The 19,312-nt window shown below is 41.8% G+C and overlaps 1 protein-coding gene and 1 pseudogene across 5 annotated transcripts; both read right to left on the bottom strand.

Annotated features, from left to right (window-relative positions):
- Positions 1–1,808: 1,808 nt before the first annotated feature.
- Positions 1,809–10,567, bottom strand: pdzd7b (PDZ domain containing 7b). Of its 5 annotated transcripts, none has more exons than XM_047817021.1 (16): positions 10,491–10,567; positions 8,661–8,978; positions 8,430–8,564; positions 8,166–8,340; positions 7,756–7,932; positions 7,394–7,541; positions 6,804–6,864; positions 6,342–6,722; positions 6,102–6,254; positions 5,892–6,025; positions 5,717–5,808; positions 5,343–5,434; positions 5,151–5,222; positions 4,496–5,059; positions 2,689–2,789; positions 1,809–2,260 (listed from the first exon to the last, which is right to left on the bottom strand). In XM_047817021.1, the coding sequence occupies exons 2-16, from the start codon at positions 8,761–8,763 to the stop codon at positions 2,117–2,119; spliced, it is 2,532 nt and encodes an 843-aa protein (XP_047672977.1). In that variant the 5' UTR covers positions 8,764–8,978; positions 10,491–10,567; the 3' UTR covers positions 1,809–2,116. The 5 variants fall into 5 exon arrangements, with proteins under 5 accessions (XP_047672977.1, XP_027016767.2, XP_047672979.1 ...); XM_027160966.2 differs by having other exon boundaries at positions 5,892–6,019; XM_047817023.1 differs by having other exon boundaries at positions 6,342–6,719.
- Positions 10,568–10,685: 118 nt separating this feature from the next.
- On the bottom strand, positions 10,686–15,462 carry LOC113652075 (annotated as a pseudogene).
- Positions 15,463–19,312: the final 3,850 nt, after the last annotated feature.

Below are 19,312 nucleotides of genomic sequence, written 5' to 3'. Positions count from 1 at the left end.
AGACACAGAGACAGAGACACAGACAGAGAAACAGAGACAGAGAAACAGAGACAGAGAGACAGAGACAGAGAGACAGAGACAGAGAAACAGAGACAGAGAAACAGAGAGAGACAGAGACACACACACTACCAAGTGCACGCGCGTTAGTAAATAAACAAATAAACAGAGTAAAAGAACGATCCTGAGTTTGTAGTTTGTGTGTTTAATAAAGATCTAAAGATTCCCGGCTGTATAAAGTGTTACACAGTGTAATAAAGTTAAACACAGACTGTGTGACATGACACTTACTCAGACTTTACAGCTTCGTCCTGTGGTTCTCCGCCTTAAAACTGCCTCCAACAAACTCTGGGCAATAAATAAACTAGTCATTTATACTTTACTAAAACCTACTGATCATAAACTGCTTGTTCCTGCAGGACACTGTAAATCCCTTTAGGACAGGAAGCCGTGTTTACTTTGTGTCCAGCAAACCCAGCGGGCGGAAGTCAGCTCGCTCCTCATTGGTCCAGCAGGAGGTGGGACTCGGGCATAATGCTGCCATGTGATTGGCTCAAGTCTAATCAATCACTCGCCACACCTGTCCTCTCTCTGTAGCCCCGTGATTAATTATAGATCAGGTAACGAGTGAAAAAGGTAGGGGGAGGGGGGGGGAGAAGGGAAAGGGGGATGAGACAAAAGAAAGAATAAAAGCCAAGGTGAAAGTGTACAATGGGGGGGAACAAAGGAGAAGAGAGAAAAATAGAAGAATAACAAAAGAAAAGAAAGAGGTAGATATCTAAACTTTTTTTTAAAGTATTCATTTCAACGCGAGGCCTCAGATCTGATTGGTTAAAGAACTGCGAGCTAATCGATTAGAGAGTGATCAGACTGGCCTGTTGTAGGTCACGTGATCAATCGTGGCGAGAGTACGGACTAAAAGTGCGTACTTGTCAGGTTACTATGGTAACCAGTGTTAGTGCTGGGTTTTGATTTTCAAGATGTTTTTGTTTGGGTGTCAGTTAGTACGCAGCTCTAATTACATGTCAAATAATACTGTGTTTACTAATAAAACAAGTTACTTACTGTGTGTGTGTGTGTGTGTGTGTGTGTGTGTGTGTGTGTGTGTGTGCGCGCGCGCGCGCACAAATGTATGGGTGTGTGTGAGCTTCTACTGTACAGAACAGACTTGTTTAACAAGTTCACTACAATGAGGCCGGGTACACACTGTCTACACATACAATTCTACACAAACACTGCTATCACAAACATCTGCTCACACACACACACACACACACACACACACACACACACAGAGGCAGTGAAAAGATCTCGGAGTTAAACTGAATCTGCACTTCCTGAAATAAATAGCACAGTGACTTCCAAATAAAAGATAAAGTAATGAAAGGAATGTTTTTTATTCGTCACAATACACAGGGGAGAGAGAGAGAGAGAGAGAGAGAGAGAGAGAGAGAGAGAGAGAGAGAGAGAGAGAGAGAGAGAGAGAAATAGACCTATTGTGATGGTGGATGGAGTGCAGCAGCTCCCTCTAGCGGCACTAAGCTGTAAACACATCGACCTCAGATCGAGCATTCAGAATTCTGTAGACTTAAACTTTCATTCACTCACTCACTCATCTTCTACCGCTTATCCAAACTTCTCGGGTCACGGGGAGCGTCATCGGGCATCAAGGCAGGATACACCCTGGACGGGGTGCCAATCAACCTACCATGCATGTCAACGGACCGGGGGAGGAAACCGGAGTACCCGGAGGAAACCCCCGAGGCACAGGGAGAACATGCAAACTCCACACACACAAGGCAGAGGCCGGAATCGAACCCCCAACCCTGGAGGTGTGAGGCGAACGTGCTAACCACTGAGCCACCGTGCCCCCCATGTCTGTAGAATCTGTGTATGTGTGTATTACATTTACATTTAAACTGTAATATATATTACAAAGGTTTTGATAAAAGGATCAAATATACAGTGTGTGAGTTTTTTTGAGCTAAATCCATTCCTGAGGTCTGTATAACATCACCATGGGAGACATGATGGGTGTCGTTAGGTGCGATGATGTGTCTTGCATGTCGAGCAATTCAGCAGTTAATAGTCCTGTGATATTTAAAGCAGGATCAATGTGTCAGGAGTGTTTAGGAACCTTCACCACCAGCTCCATGGGGTCGGTGTGTTTGTTGCTGAAAGCTTGGCGAATGATTTCCACTGCATCCTGATGCGTGATGCCCTGCAGCGATATGCCGTCTACTGACACCAGCTCAAAGCCAGCCTGAGAGAAAGAGAAACAGAGAGAGACACATACAGACAGACAGATAGCAGATAGTGAGAGATTAAATGACATCATAAATAAATCACTAATAAATCACAGCATGCTTTGTTGTTATGGGAAAATAATCAATGACAGGGTGGTGTGATAAATTGGATCAAGTGATAAAGTGTTATATCGTTTATTCCTCTTGTATTTATTTATTTATTTATTTATTAACATGATGTCATACGGTATGTCAGAGGAATAACACGTTTATAAGGAAATAATCAACCTTGTGAGTGTATCAGTAACTGTGTCATCACACTGCTCCTGTGTGGTTTATTCCTTATAAAATGTCTCCTTAAAACTTGTTCAGTGATTTATCAGAATAAACACAACGTGTCACGCTTTTTTGGTGAATAAGCCATTATTTAAAGTATGTTGTGTACCTTCAGCATGTTGTTAGTAGACGCAGCGCCTCCTGGAAATATCTTCTCGATTTTGACCACAGGCTGCACTTTGGACTCCACACCACCTGAGATACTGATCCCTGCTCAGTTCAGAGAGAAAACAAACGAGACAGGGACGAGGTTACACCACAGAATGTGTGAGAGTGTGTAAGAGTGTGTTAGAGTGTGTGTGTAAGAGTGTGTTAGTGTGTAAGAGTGTGTTAGAGTGTGTGTGTGTGTGTGTGTGTGTGTGTGTGTGTGTGTGTGTGTGTGTGTGTGTGTGTGTGTGTGTGTGTAAGAGAGTGTGAGAGTGTGTCCGGGTGCATGAGTGTGTAAGAGTGTGTCAGGGTGTGTAAGAGTGTGTCAGGGTGTGTGTGTGTGTAAGAGTGTTTGTGTGAGAGTGTGAGAGTATGTGAAAGTGTGTAAGAGAGTGTGTAAAAGTGTGTGAGAGTGTGTAAGAGAGTGTGAGAGAGTGTAAGTGTGTAGGAGTGTGTCAAGGTGTGTGAGAGTGTAAGAGTGTGTGTGAGAGTATAAGTGTGTGAGCGTGTGTAAGTGTGTGTGAGAGTATAAGTGTGTAAGAGTGTGTGTGAGAGTGTAAGTGTGTGAGAGTATGTGTGAGAGTATAAGTGTGTAAGAGTGTGTGTGAGAGTGTAAGTGTGTGAGAGTGTATAAGAGTATGTGTGAGTGTGTAAGAGTGTGTGAGAGAGTGTAAGTGTGTAGGAGTGTGTCAGGGTGTGTGAGAGTGTAAGAGTGTGTGTGAGAGTATAAGTGTGTGAGCGTGTGTAAGTGTGTGTGAGAGTATAAGTGTGTAAGAGTGTGTGTGAAAGTGTAAGTGTGTGAGAGTGTATAAGAGTATGTGTGAGTGTGTAAGAGTGTGTGTGAGAGTATAAGTGTGTGAGAGTATGTGTGAGTGTGTAAGAGTGTGTGTGAGAGTATAAGTGTGTGAGTGTAAGAGTGTGTGTGAGAGTATAAGTGTGTGAGAGTATGTGTGAGTGTGTAAGAGTGTGTGTGAGAGTGTAAGTGTGTGAGAGTGTGTAAGAGAGTGTGAGAGAGTGTAAGTGTGTAGGAGTGTGTCAGGGTGTGTGAGAGTGTAAGAGTGTGTAAGAGAGTGTGAGTGTGTAAGAGAATGTGAGTGTGTAAGAGAGTGTGAGTGTGTAAGAGTGTGTGTGAGTGTAAGAGAGTGTGTGAGAGTGTGTGTGTGAGAGTGTGTAAGAGCGTGTGAGAGTGTGTAAGAGATAGTGAGAGAGTGTGTAAGAGATTGTGTGAGAGTGTGTAAGAGCGTGTGTGAGTGTGTAAGAGTGTGTAAGAGATTGTGAGAGTTTGTGAGAGTGTGTAAGAGTTTGTGAGAGTGTGTAAGAGAGTGTGTAAGAGCGTGTAAGAGTGTGTAAGAGCGTGTGAGAGTGTGTACGAGCGTGTGAGAGTGTGTAAGAGCGTGTGAGAGAGTGTAAGAGCGTGTGAGAGAGTGTGTAAGAGATTGTGAGAGTTTGTGAAAGTGTGTAAGAGTGTGTGAGAGTGTGTAAGAGTTTGTGAGAGTGTGTAAGAGTTTGTGAGAGTGTGTAAGAGCGTGTGAAAGTGTGTAAGAGATTGTGTGTGTGTGAGAGTGTGTAAGAGTGTGTGAGAGCGTGTAAGAGAGTGTGTAAGAGTGTGTAAGAGATTGTGTGTGTGTGTGAGAGTGTGTAAGAGATTGTGTGTGTGTGAGAGTGTAAGGGGTATGAAACCCTTCAGGACAGCTTAAAGGTGGTTTACCCTAACACTGTGTCATGCAGTAGTTTCTTCCTATCTGAACAAACAGCAGAGATTTGCTCACCCAGAGAACGCTTGGTTTTGCTGATGCAGACGGTTTGGAGTTTGTACTCCTGATCACAATGGCGCTCATGAGCCTGGGTTTCCTCGCCTTGTCCCACAGAGGGCGCTGCAGAGCTCTGTGTTCTCCTAAGTGGAGCAAAAACCTGAGAGAGTAGGGGCCTTCTGTGACGAGGGGTGTTTACGACGGTGAAGAAAACATCCTGTCCTGCTCTTTCTTTTTTATCAGCTTTGCTTTCCGAGTGTCCGTTTCGAAACGGGGACCTCCCCCTTCTCAAGGTGGTGTTTTCCGGATGTGGTGTGAGCTCGCCGGGCGTGGTAGGTGGAGAGTACGAGTCTTGAGTCAGTAGCCAGTTTGGGATTTTAGGAGACGATCTAGGAGGTTTGAAGGATTCTGGGTGAGAACACGAGTCTACGGGGATATCCATCAGAGGAGTGAAGGACACTCGGGTAGGTTCCTCCGTCTTATCTTGTGCCAGAGACGTGCGAAGACGCCGTAACTGCTCCAGCAGCCGGTTCTGTCTCTCCACGTCCTCGGCCGCCTGGAGCTCGAAGCCACCTTGCTGGTCTGAGACGCACACAAATACACACACATATACGGTGAAGCAAGAGTCCGACAGATCACGCATGTATGATACTAATCTGATTCTTGGTCTCACCTGGTACAGGTGTGATGAGGTGGCGCTTGGGGGCGTGGCCTGCCTTGGGAGAGCGCAGAGGGGAAGATCGTCCTGCAAGAAAAAGCTGTTAGCTTAAGAGCTACGTGTATTTTGCAGCATCCAATCGTGTGAACACAACCGTGTTGACGGGCTGAGTATGAATCGGTACGGAGTCGGTATTTTATTACTCACGAGAGCGTGTCTTTAATATGTCGTAGGCTTCCTCCTCGAAGAGCTTGACCTGGTCGTTAAACTGCTGAAGATCCTCCTTAGGAACAAGCATTCTGAAGTCACCACAGGAGAAAGAGATATAAGCAGACGTCAGCTTTTCTGGTCTTATATATTATTTCCTTAGAAGTGTTCGCCTTTTGTTATGACTCTAAAGATTCAAACTTTAGCTCTGTTATTGAGAGTAGAAAGTGTGTGTGTGTGTGTGTGTGTGTGTGTGTGTGTGTGTGTGTGTGTGTGTGTGTGTGTGTGTGTGTGTGTGTTACTCTATATAATGTCAGTCCTGTACTCTATTCTCTTTATAGCAAACATTAAAATACCAACACTGTTTTCTTCACCTGATCTCCCTCAGTAACAGGAGTTTCTCCGGTCCATCCAGGATACTCAGCAGGGGGCGCACTAGAGAATTCAACTCACGCTCCGCTATATACTGAACAGACACAAAAAGGAAACCTCAGACATACCAAAACCAAAGGCTCTGATTGGCTAGTGGGCAACATCACACAGTGTTACCCGCTTGCAGATCTCCTTGAGAACGGCTACGTCTTCCTCCTCCAGCAGCTTCGTGGCCATTTCCTCCACATGAGTGAGAACTTCCTCGGATGATGATTGGAGATCGGATGACCTGCTGCCCGTCGGACCTTCGGCTGCAGACCATAATTTTAAGCAGGTTTATCATAGAGAACTTTACTTTAACCTGCAAAATTCATTACAGCGTCTTACCACGGGGGAGCTCGGCTCGGGATGGTGATTTGGAACGCTCCCTAGATGAGCTCCTCTTCCGAAACAGGCCGAGGAAGGTTTTGGAACGCTGCAAAGAGATCCCACCTTCTTCTCTTCCTTCCTTCTGCTTCTTTTGTTTCCTCTGTTCTTCTTCTGAATGTGTGTAAGAGAAAAAAGGAAAGTAAGGGTCATATTGTGAACGGGTAGACAAAGTGTAAGTCTGCGCAAAAATTCAGAGACCTGAGATGGTCATGTGACTTTTGGTCCTGCGGATGGGTGGACTAGGTCGGCTTAGTGCCATCAGGAGAGATGTTTTCCTCCCCTCTCTTCGGTCGTCTCCTCCTCCTCCTCCTCCTCCTCCTCCTCCGTCATCACGGATAGCCGAATCCTGCAGGAGCTCCGTTGGGCCACGGCTCAGACTGGTCTCGGCGTAGAAGTCATTTTCAAGGGGGTCTGTTTGGAACTGGCCCTCAGAGAAGCTGGACCTGAGGGGCAGAGAGAGAGGCAGCGTGGCCTGGGAAAGACCAGCCACAGAGCTGAGGAGGGTTCCAGAGGACAGAGAGGAGGCCGAGGAGGACGATTCCGACCCCCGTGACAAGGAACGGAACCCTTTACTGCCTCCTGAAAGATAGTACATAAAGTCTCAGAAGTTCAACAGAATTATTTGTGAATTACGATTCGGTTCACAGTCAGGGTTCTTACGTTTATCATGCCAGCTGTACTCTGCCACTAGCTCCTGATAAGCTGGGTATCTTCCTGTTTCCTGTCAATCAAACAAGACTTGACTGAATTCATTTTTGTTTATGTCTCACTTTGAGTAAAGCCGACGCTTACAGGATGTTCGTTGAGATCAAACTGTGAATTCTGGGTCTTTAGGATTACAATAACAGCTCTCAGCTCCAGTATCCAGGTGAGACACGTGTGAGACATTTAGGGTTTCAATAGAACACACTCATCACGTCAGATCAGGTCGGAGCTGTACCCAGTGTTTGCTGAACCCTTAAAACACTTATCACCTGAACCTACAGCATGGTACATAAGACATGAGGTACCTGGCAAACATACACACACATACACACATACACACATACACACACAGTCATGAGTACAGTACACTCACAAATTAGATGCTGCTTTGCCTTATAACCTTGAGCATATTTCTCTTGTGTGCGTGTGTGTGTGTGCGTGTGTGTGTGTGTGTGTGTGTGTGTGTGTGTGTGTGTGTGTGTGTGTGTGTGTATGTGTGTGTGTGTGTGTGTGTGTATGTGTGTGTGTGTGTGTGTGTATCACACCTTGATAGTCAATGTGAGGTGACGTTGGCCCTTCAGGACTTCCACAGCTCTACTATGAGAGATATCCTCAAATCTCACCCCATTGGCTGACAGGATCTGGTCCCCCATCTTAATCCCTCCCTGCTCAGCCAATCCTCCTGGATCCAGCCTGCACACACACACACACACACACACACACACACACACACACACACACACACACACACACACACAAATATAGAAATTACAGATAGAATCATACCAGAAATAGAAATATTGTGTTTTTTTATCCGCACTCCAGAGCTGCTCAGTCTCAGACATAGTGACTCACTGACAGACCGACAAACAGACAGGCAAAAAAAGAGACAGACAGAGTCTCTCACTTGGAAACATAGATGCCCAGGCCGTACTCTCTTCCTCCGCGGATGTTGAGGCCGAGGCAGGACTGTGAGAGAGACGTGTTCAGGTGAACTGTACGACACAGAGCACCATCTGTGCGCCTGTCTGATAGAGACACGTCCCCTTCCTCTACCACCATCCTGCGGTGGATCAGATCGACCCTACACACACATTTAAGTACATGATTTGCTTGTTCATTGCCCAGTGTTTCTGTTATTCATGTGTGAACTACAGCCAGCTTCCATCTTCTTCATCCTACAGTAAGTGACTATGTTAGAACTGTGTGAACAGCGTTACAGTTTCAGTCTCTCTGTGCTGAAGTGTGTCTCCTGGATAACTCCAGCCTGTGGGAAGTAAGTAAGAATGTAAGTAAGAACTGGTGTGTGTTGCTCACCAGGTAGTCTTCTCATTGCTGTATCTGATCCCAGGGACCCGCCCCACTCTCTGGAGGACCAATCGGAGGCGACGGTGGCCGGTCAGCACTTTCACAGCACTGCTCATGCTGATGTTCTCTAGACTGACACCGTTCACCTCCAGGAGCTTATCCCCCACACACAGACCTGCCTGCTCTACACATGCATACACACACAGTTCTCTCTCTTTATAGTGCTAAACATCTCATTTGAACACACACACACACACTCGCGCACACACACACCTGCAGCACTGTCGGACTCCACTTTGCTGATAAAGATGTTGAGGCCATGCTCGGCTCCTCCACGGACGCTGAAGCCTAAATGACCGTCTTCTGTCTGATCCACTGTTACTGTCATTGTCTCACCATGCAGATCACCTGTGACACACAAACACACAGCAAAGCTCTGGTTTCTGATTGCGCACAAAATTATCACGGTCTCACACAGACACACAAACACACAGACAGCCTCACCCTCTATGATTGTGTTTCCACCAGCTGGTCTTTGTGTTGGAGACAGAGATCTGTTCCTGTTTTGACCCTGGTTTGGGGTTGTGGGTCGTTGTGGTCTCTCCATCGTGTGTGTGTGTGTGTGTGTGTGTGTGTGTGTGTGTGTGTGTGTGTGTGTGTGTGTGTGTGTGTGTGTGTGTGTGTGAGGGTCAGCAAGATGTTCTGTGGTAATCCAACCTCATTTCCACTTTATGTCTTCTCAAAGAATCACAGAAATCTGTCCACAGTCATTTCTTTATCGAATCAAAACTTAAACACTGGACTGTTGATTGGACATTCTTTCTGTGGAGAGAGAGAGAGAGAGAGAGAGAGAGAGAGAGAGAGAGAGAGAGAGAGAGAGAGAGAGAGGGTTTAATGTTACTTGTATAGGTTACTGTTGTTATTATCATTTATTTATTTTTATGCTATATAGTGTCTAGGTTGCATGCTGGTATAAAACCAGTTGTGTTCAGCCGTGATTAGTATAAGACATTGTTGAAATAGGAGATTTGTCAGATTTCTAAAGGGGACAAATAATGGGAGCTTGTCCAGCAGGAGCTAAACTTTACAGACCTAAGAGCAAGAGCAACAGTCTCCACAACTATGACTGTGTATACAAAGCATGCCGGGACTTCATCGGTCAATAAGAATAGTGGACAAAACTCAAAACTCAGGAAGAATTGTTTCCAAAGACGTGGTATCACTGGTAACGAGCGGTAATGTCTGCTGAATCATCCTTTACATTATTCCCAAAAGTCGGTTGCGTTTATGGACGGAATAAAAAACCACCACGAAAGCGTACAGCTTGGACTGTCTGGTTCTGACTGTCAAACATCTGTGAAGATTTGGGTGGCCGTATCTTGGTATACTGCTGGCCCCATCATCAGCCTACATGGTGGTGTCTACAGGCGCGTACTATGGTCCAAATGTTGTTTCCAAATAATTACGCCATTTGTCAAGATAATGTGGCCAGACAAACAGAAGAAACAGTACAGTTTTGGTTTGAGGAGCATCAGTATGAACTTCTGCCCTGACCAGATCAATCACGTGACCTGAATATCACCAAGCTGATATTCAAAGCACTTCACAAAAGGATGAGAAGCCTCATTAAACACAAATGGTGGTCCAACACCTTATTAACAAAGAGATATTAGATATGTCACTGTTCACACATTACTCTGTCCAACTCCTGTCTGTGATCAGGCGTTCTGTGGCATGACGTCATAACACTGTGGGCGGGGCTTCACGTTTACACGCTTTTCTCTTCATGTATTTTTCTAAGGATATTTTTTATCGTCAGTTCAAGTGAACACATATTGTAGATGTCATTTTTATTATTTTTTTTAATCGTACAAATTTTTTGACGTTATGTACGGTATCTATTTCGCCTTAATGACTTCCGGTCTGGTGTTTTATTGCTCTCGCGCGGATAAAAAAAAGATGTTAAATAAGTTTATTAAAACGCACAATAACTTTTATCAGACTTATAAAATCAGACTATATTTTTAAAAAAAATCAATAAATAAATTAAATAAAAGTTATCATTAATAGTTAAGTTACAGGACGTCTAGAGAAAAGACTCTGTCAGAGGTTGCCAGGCAACAAGTGAGCGGCTAAGCTAAACTTCACCTGTGTTGCTAGGCAACAAGTGAGCGGCTAAGCTAGTCTTCTCCTGTGTTGCTATTAAATGAAAGAAACTGAATAAACAAACCTAAGAAATCGTCGTTTGTAAAACAGCAATAAATAATAAAAACACCGCTGAAATTAACTTACTAATTTCTTTTTGAAAGTTTTGCGTTCCTGTTTGTTTTTTACCTCAGACAAATGACTCCTCATTTATTCCAACAGCAGGTCCTAAGCCCCGACCTCCATCACTGATTGGTCGGTACGTGTGCGGTACAGGGCTGCTATTGGACGAAATAGTGTCAATCATCTTGGCCGTATTTTCGTACCAGGTTAAGGCATTAATTTAGGTTTAATGAAGTAAAAAATAAAAGACACAACCAGTAATGAATTTAGTCAGTCAGTATTTATTTTATAAAACAAAATACGCTATATGCAACTGAACGATTTTTAACTGCTTTACATGTAATTACTATGTCTGAGCTAATTATTGGTCCAGATCAGTGTTTATTATTGTGTGGTGGTTTATTTCTTTTTATACAGACATTAATTAGTATCACAACACATCTCACGATAAAAACAAAGCTTCTGATCATTCATATGTAATGAGTAACTAATGACATCACAATTCATTAATACTATTCATTATTATTATTATTATTATTATTATTATTATTATTATTATTATTATTTTTATTATACTCTAATTATTACTACTACTATTATTATTATTACTATTACTAATACTATTATTACTATTATCATTATTAATATTAATATACTATTATTACTATTACTAATACTATTTAATACTATGACATCACAATTCATGATAAGTATCACAACACAATTCACGATAAAAACAAAGCTTCTGATCGTTCATATGTAATGACATTAAACATAAATGTGCTTTCTGATTACGAAATTGTGTTTTTTATTAAAGTGCTTAAAGTGTATGAATGAAGAAGTGAAAAAACAAAACAGTACATAAAAAACTTGTATAGGATTCGCATATGAGATGCTGTATAAAACCAGCCAATCATAAGAGTATTACTGATTTAGTGCTAATTATATATTGTATAATTGGATGACAGTGTGTTACTGTGTTTGATGTTGGCTTTGTGAGAGTAAGGCATCAAAACTGCTCGCTCCTGTAGAGAGTTTAGAGTCAGTCTGTCATAAATACACTCCTGAAACCTACAGCATCATTACAGAGACACATTGCAATACAACAATAACACAACAAGACCAAACATAGTGATATAATCATAATGTCTATGAGTACTAAAGAACACAGACTGTCATTATTTTTGTAGATTCATGACATAAAATCAACATAAAGTCCATTTCAGTTTGTAAAACTGACTCGAGATCAGTGCTGATGGCTTTAGTTAGCTTTTTGCACCTTCTTTACCGCCTGTAGCACTGATCTGAGATCAGCTTTATCACCAAACTCCTTCTCCTGATGCTCCATTAAAATACCCTGCAAATAAATACACAAATATAAACAAATATATCGTAAAAATATGTAAATGATTTATATCTTTATATAATGATTTATATCACTAAACTGAAAAAGTAAACAAAGGTAAGTGATATAGAACATCACCTGATTCTCTGGACCAATCACATAAAGGCCTCCAAGTATAAACCCCTCCCCTTTCATGTTGCCCGGGTAACCTTTTCTCCAGGCACGCAGGATGTTCCTCCACACGTTAATACGTGCCAAGCCCATATGCCTCATTTTTCTCTGACTGGGACTGTAAAAAAAAATCTGCAACAAACAGGAAAATAAATTAATTATAGAACGAATAAATCATTGTGGTTTGGTCAGAAATTTGTATTCATTCAAAGTGAGTCATTCTAAATGAATCATGAGTCATTTGCCATTTTCAGTCAGTATTCTCTATTCTCACTCGTTCAGGCCTAAATGTAGTAACTAACCCATGTAGCAACTAAACAATAAACAACTCCATTCAGTAGGAAAAAATTCTCTATACACGATACGATACAGAACGGTACGATACAGAACGAAACGAGGCCTTCGTTATGAAATAGAAATCGAATCTCAGACCTTCTCGTCCAGAAAGATTTCTCCACTGAAGTAGGATCTGAAGTTGTCTATCTCTGTGGTGATGTTCTCCTTCACCACGGCATACAGAGGAACGCCGAGATCATCCAGCTGAGGCTTCAGAGAGGACAGCTCAGAGGCTTCCTTTTATCACACACACACACACACACACACACACACACACACACACACACACACACACACACACACACACACACTGAATAAGGAATGTTACAGGTTTCAGGACGACCTATCAGAGTTTACATTAACACAACACACACTCAAACACACACACTCGTACCTCTCTGCACAAGGATCATCCCGGTCGTCTGACAGCCATGATTATGGCTCCACTTTTCTCCCAGAGTGTAAGCGCTTTGAAGCTCTTCTCCTCTGGGTCTCACAACGAAAACACAAACAAGTCAAGTCAAGTCAAGTCAAGTCACTTTTATTGTCACATCACCACAGCACATGTGCCTTGGTGAGTGAAATTCTTAGGAGCAAACTCCAGAAATTGCAGAACAGTTGTACAGATAAATATATAGGTAATGAGCTGACAAGTGAAAATGTGCAATTTGCTAATACATATAGTCAGTGCAATATGTGTGTACAATATGTACAATTAACAACCAGATAATGGAATCAGCAAATGAACATGTGCACTATGCTCATACGTGTCAGTACACACAGTGTACTATTGGGCATCCTTACAGTAGCACTACACATTATATGCAGTATGTACTTATATATGTATACGTGTAAATATATGTAAATATATTATATATAAAATACTATAAGGTGCAAAACAGATTGTACAGGTACAGATTGTATATGTAAATATATTATATATAATAACAAACACCTCAACTAACTGAAGAAAACAATTCCTGTTGTGTATCATTGGAAAAAAAAATTAATAATCCTCTAAAATCTAACTAAGGAAAATTTTCCAAGGTCTGTAGATGGGAAAATATTTATTATTAAATGTTTTCTGGATTAATAAATGCTAGAAGTATTTTATTTGACCTTTTATCCATCCATATCTAACTCTAATGAAGCACTTAATGTACCTGTGCTCTCTCTCTCTCTCTCTCTCTCTCTCTCTCTCTCTCTCTCTCTCTCTCTCTCTCTCTCTCTCTCTCTCTCTCTCTCTCTCTCTCTCACACACACACACACACACACACACACACACACACACACACACACACACACACACACACACACACACACACACACACACACACACACAGATACCTTGACCTAGCATAACCTCCTCTCCCCAGCCTCTCTGCTCTGCTACAATACGCTTTGTATGAAAGAGGTTATGAAAAACATGATACTGCTCTGGGAGGTTTCCTGCTTCATGATAACGGTCAAGGTATCTTCTGCAGATACTAGCATTAAGCTCCGCACACACACATTATGTCCTATATGTACTATATATTTATACATGTTTGACATAATAAAGAGTACTCGCCCGAGAACCAGAAACCGAGCAGAGGGAGAGGGGCTCAGAAATCCTGTCCAAGCGGCAGACGATAGAGAAATAATTCTTTACAGCACCACAGACTAATAATTTAACGCTAATTAACTCATGCTGTCTACAGTATAAGTCTTATATCTTTTATATCTTGAGGTAAAGTTACTTATTAAATGAATCCGATTCATTTTGATAGATTTTGAAGAAAAAAAAATTAAAATCTGAATCATTTCTGGGGATTTTTTTAATTCGTTTTTCCCTTTTATTACTCTTAGATTTTTTTCATTTCTGTTAAGTATGATGTGAAGTACCTATGTGTGTGTTGTGTGTGTGTGTGTGTGTGTGTGTGTGTGTGTGTGTGTGTGTGTGTGTGTGTGTGTGTGTGTGTGTGTGTGTGTGTGTGTTTCACCCCCTGCGGTGGTCCTCAGCTTGGCGTTGGCGAGTGTGTTCAGTGAGCTGTGCTGTTGTTTGGTCAGGAACAGGTCCGTGTTGAGCAGCAGGAAAGAGACGGTGATCAGAGCCACAACCAGCAGCCACACGTCCACATTAAACCCTGCTATAGTCACATACACTACATACAAGCCCCAAAAAACACAAAAAATGTTTGTCAACAAAAAGAATTCAACACAAGAAGTCTTCATGATCCTGAATGAACCACTGTGTCCCACAACTATTAAATAAATTAAAAAATACAGTAATATTATTATTAATAGACGTTTTGCTTAATTCTCGATTCTGATTGGTCGTCTCTAATAGTAGTCCGGCTACAAATCACAGGCATATATTAACACGCTGGTTCTACTTTATTGTTTCCATAGTAACAGTCCCTCAAGCATTTAATGCTTGACTTTACAGAATACTGGTGAAATCACAAGCAGAAGTGGGATTTGGCTGAACACGAGTTGTGATGTCACGTCAGACGTCTCAGAACAAATCTAACTGATATGTAGATGTTTATTTAAATTTTAGTCAGAAGTAAGAAGTAAAGCTGGGACCTATTTTTTGTCCTTTTAGCTTGTGGTGAGAGACAGAGAGTGTTTATAATTTGTAAGTTTATAAGTGTAATATAATATAATATAATACGGGTAAGTGATAACTTGTAAATGTTCCACAAGACGACAAAAAAAATGAAAGGAATTAGATGTTGTTCTTTAATTAATTCTCATTTTAAAGTTTGACGTCTTGTTGATTATGTTTCTTCTAACAGAACTTTATTGCTTATTCTAACTACATGAAAGAAAAGCTTAAGAGAGATACTGTATATGTAATACTCACTTTTTGCTGCTGTCGAATTCACGTGTTTTTGTCACGTCTCATAGCTACAAGTCTCACGTCTCATCTCTCGCAGTCGCATCTGACTTAATAAACACTACAGCTCATTTGCATAAGGATGGAATTGACCAATCAGTAGCTGTGTCGTGGGCAGGGTTAAAGCGGTACTCTAACAATTTGAATGTCTGACTTATTTATTTAGTTTGCAGCAGAACTACAGTACGATGCTTATGTAGCTAATAATATAAAGGAAACTCATCACACACTCGCCTCAAGACTTGTCTCAGTAACACAACTTAAACATCTCTTGTCTTCTCCTTTCTCTAAAGATTAGATTTTCTCTATCGGAACAGAATCCAAAGAGTAAACCCTGAACACATACACACACACACTCACAAACACACACACACACACACACACACACACACACACACACACACACACACACACACACACACACACACACACACACACACACACACACACACACACTGCTGGAGCTGGGGTCACTGTGAGGAAATAACTGAAGGTATTTAGAGCAGGGGTTTGTTTGTCTGTGTGTGTGTGTGTGTGTGTGTGTGTGTGTGTGTGTGTGTGTGTGTGTGTGTGTGTGTGTGTGTGTGTGTGTGTTTGTGTGTGTGTGTGTGTGTTTGTGTGTGTGTGTGTGTGTGTGTGTGTGTATGAGAGAGAGAGAGAGAGAGAGAGAGAGAGAGAGAGAGAGAGAGAGAGAGAGAGAAAGTAAGTAACAAGTGAGAAAGACCATGTTGGCATCTTCTGGTGTCTTTTTGTACATTATTATGTTGTCATTCAGAGCTTTCAGTATATTCATACTTAAACTTTTTCTGTCTCATTTCTCACTATCACGTCTGAGATAAAAACCACTACAGCTCATTTGCATAAGACTGAAATCGACCAATCAGGAACTGTGTCGTGGGCAGGGTATACATTTACATTTACATTTACATTTACAGCATTTGGAAGACGCCCTTATCCAGTGTGACGTACAAAAGTGCTTAAGACTCTATCATTGGATACGTTAACTCTGTTACTATGACGGTATAAAATGTATACCGTGTAATGTAACCTGTTGATTGTTGACTCTGTCTGGGACCTGATCAAGGCTGTCTCCATGGCAACTTGCTGTGTATTGCTATGACAATCTTGCGGACTGAGGCACCGAGATTTGATGCCAGGAGCAACGACTCTCCAGGCCTACACACTTATACACACACACACACACACACACACACACACACACACACACACACACACACACACACACACACACACACACACACACACATATATAAAGATATGCACTCACCACCACCCCCCACTCCCCATCCAATGCCGTCGCCGCTTTGTACCACCAGTCTGACAAGCGGGTCTGTGACCAGCGCCGAAGATAAAGGCTGCAGGACCTGATGGCTGCTTGCCTATGCTGGATTACCTCCACCCCCCCTCCCCTGTTTGTTTATGGCGTACTGTTTATGTGCTTACGTTGCTGAGGTGAGAGAGTGAGAGTGAGAGTTAGAGAGAGAGAGAGAGAGAGAGAGAGAGAGAGAGAGAGAGAGAGAGAGAGAGAGAGAGAGAGAGAGAGAGAGAGAGAGAGAGAGAGAGATTATGACTGGTGGTGTTTATTGTAAGTGTTTGTTACCTTTTTGGACCCCTTTATCATGTGTAATGTTGCTCCCATATAAAACAGTTCAGCACAAGCCCAGACATGTTTAGGGACATGATTGAGGACAATGTCCCGTCCAGAGACGAGCTGTTTCGTGTTGAGGTTTTGTTCAAACCGACCATCAAAAATACCCTCGCTAATTAATTTTTTTTTCATTGGTTGTTGCGTTAAATCCTACCCAGACACAATAGTGCTATTTTCTGATTGGCTATTGTGTATGTGGTATTGTCGTATTAGTAAAAGAAGCAATCAAGGTCAACGGAACAATTCTTTACTTTATGCTTTACACATAACACGTGCAACACTCTTCATTTTCATACTTAAGACTATCTTCTTCTCCTCTACATTACATCTCATCCCTTCATTCCCCATACTGTGCCCTATTGTTTAACAGGAGTATAACAAATACAAGTGCATAAGCAGAATAAGCCCGTTTCCATGGAGACAGCGGTGTGGACCGATACGTTTTGGGCGCTGCGGCTTATTAAATATATGATAAATAGTCAAAAAGTTTTTCTGCGTGAGAAATACGATAGTGTACAGTATGCGTGACTGTCACTCTCAATGCGTCACACTTGACAGCCCTGTGCCTATTTATTTCCGCCGCATTGAGTTTTGCTTCACATTGTCCTCGTCTTTTTAGCGTTTGTCTCTTCCATGTCAGTTTCTTAGTTTTTGTGATTTTTTTTTTCTGTTAATAAATCATATTTCTGTTATCCCTGCATTTGGGCCTAGTTTTATCCATCAAGACACCTGTTTCTGACAGTAGTTATAGTAGTAGTAATAGTTATTAGTTAGTTAGAAACATCCTGTCTGTATCTGATGCTGAGAAGCTAGTTCATGCCTTCATGACCTCTAGACTGGACTATTGTAATGCATTACTAGGTGGTTGTCCTGCATCTTTAATAAATAGGCTACAGTTAGTCCAAAATGCAGCTGCCAGAGTTCTCACTAGGACAAGAAAGTATGACCATATAACCCCAATGTTATCATCTCTACACTGGCTACATGTTAAGTTTAGAACTGATTACAAACTGCTGCTACTTACGTACAAGGCTCTTAATGGTTTAGCTCCCATGTATCTAACTAGTCTTCTAACACGTTACAAACCTTCACGCTCTCTGAGATCACAAAACTCAGGACTTCTGCTAGTTCCCAGAATATCTAGGTCTACTAAAGGTGGTAGAGCGTTTTCTTATTTAGCTCCCAAACTTTGGAATAGTCTTCCTGATAGTGTTTGGGGCGCAGACACACTTTCCCAGTTTAAATGTAGATCTCTTTAGTCAGGTGTACACATAATACATCCCATAATACTGTGCACTATTACATCTGACCAAATGCACATTATCATCTTAGTGCTTGCTAATATTATGAGCAGCAGCTATGCTAATTCCTCTCCACTGCTTCTCTCTTTCTACACATCCCGAGGCATCCAGAAATTGTACCAGCTCTGATTGTGTTCAGTATCATGGAGATTTTGGACCTTCACTGAGACGAGGCCGACCATGTGAGGATCTTGAGGCATCTAGAGATGTTCCAGCTCCAGTTGGACTCTGCTTCATGAAGTATTCAGACACACTAAGAGGAGATGTCGACTACATGTGGTCTTTAAGAACAACAACAACCTCCTCATCAATACACAATTGTCAGACTGTACATTTATATTCACGCCCTCCAGCGTCATCCACATGAGGATGAGGTTCTCTTTTGAGTCTGGTTCCTCTTTACGTCTCTAAGAGTTTTTTTCTCACCACAGTCGCCCCAGACTTGTTCATTAAGGGTGAATACTGTCCAAACACATTTAAATATAAGTCTAAGATTAATTGTAGTATAATATTACATTTTTGTATTATTTTTATGGTCTGTAAAGTGTTGATGGTAGTTGTAAGTAAACCCTTAAATTATTCAAAAATCTTGTATATCTGATGACTCGCATAGATTACAGCTTTTTCTTATTGACGTCACACGTTCATGACTTTCATTTGAACCACACTTGGATTTTATATAACAGGAATAAAAAATGTTTTTAGAACCCATTACAGTTACTGGGTCATTTGCAGGCACCAGTTTATAAATAAACCAGTTTCAATCAGCAAAACTTTCATTAAATTGGCTTTGTAACTGAAAGTAGACTTTTACGCGATCATAAATATTTTTTATCTGAATGCAGTCCATGTTTAATTTTTGTTTATTGTGTAAATAGGACTGTGGGATCAGGCAGGATTTCATCCTTGGACTGTTTGGTAACTTAACCCAGACATTGTGTTGCACAATTTGGTATTTTCTGTGTGTGTGTGTGTCTTTGTGTGTGTGTGTGTGTGTGTGTGTGTTTATACATTAAACTGACATCTTTCATAACTCACTGATAAGTCAGGTCTCTCTCTCTCTCTCTCTCTCTCTCTCTCTCTCTCTCTCTCTCTCTCTCTCTCTCTCTCTCTCTCTCTCTCTCTCTCTCTCTCTCTCTCTCTCTCTCTCTCTCTCTCTCTCTCTCTTTCTGTTACACATGAACA

Source organism: Tachysurus fulvidraco, chromosome 8, assembly GCF_022655615.1.
Source record: "Tachysurus fulvidraco isolate hzauxx_2018 chromosome 8, HZAU_PFXX_2.0, whole genome shotgun sequence".
Lineage (NCBI taxonomy): Eukaryota > Metazoa > Chordata > Actinopteri > Siluriformes > Bagridae > Tachysurus > Tachysurus fulvidraco.
This window is presented reverse-complemented; position numbering and strand designations above follow the sequence as displayed.

What these genes read in the sequence shown, in the direction of transcription:
- pdzd7b (XM_047817021.1), bottom strand. Translation starts at nt 8,763, where the DNA reads ATGGAGAGACCACAACGACCCACAACCCCAAACCAGGGTCAAAACAGG. An exon ending in TCAAGGAGATCTGCAAGCGG is followed by an intron (nt 5,809 to 5,891) that starts GTAACACTGTGT and finishes GTGTCTGTTCAG; the next exon opens with TATATAGCGGAGCGTGAGTT. An exon ending in CTACTAACAACATGCTGAAG is followed by an intron (nt 2,261 to 2,688) that starts GTACACAACATA and finishes TCTTTCTCTCAG; the next exon opens with GCTGGCTTTGAGCTGGTGTC.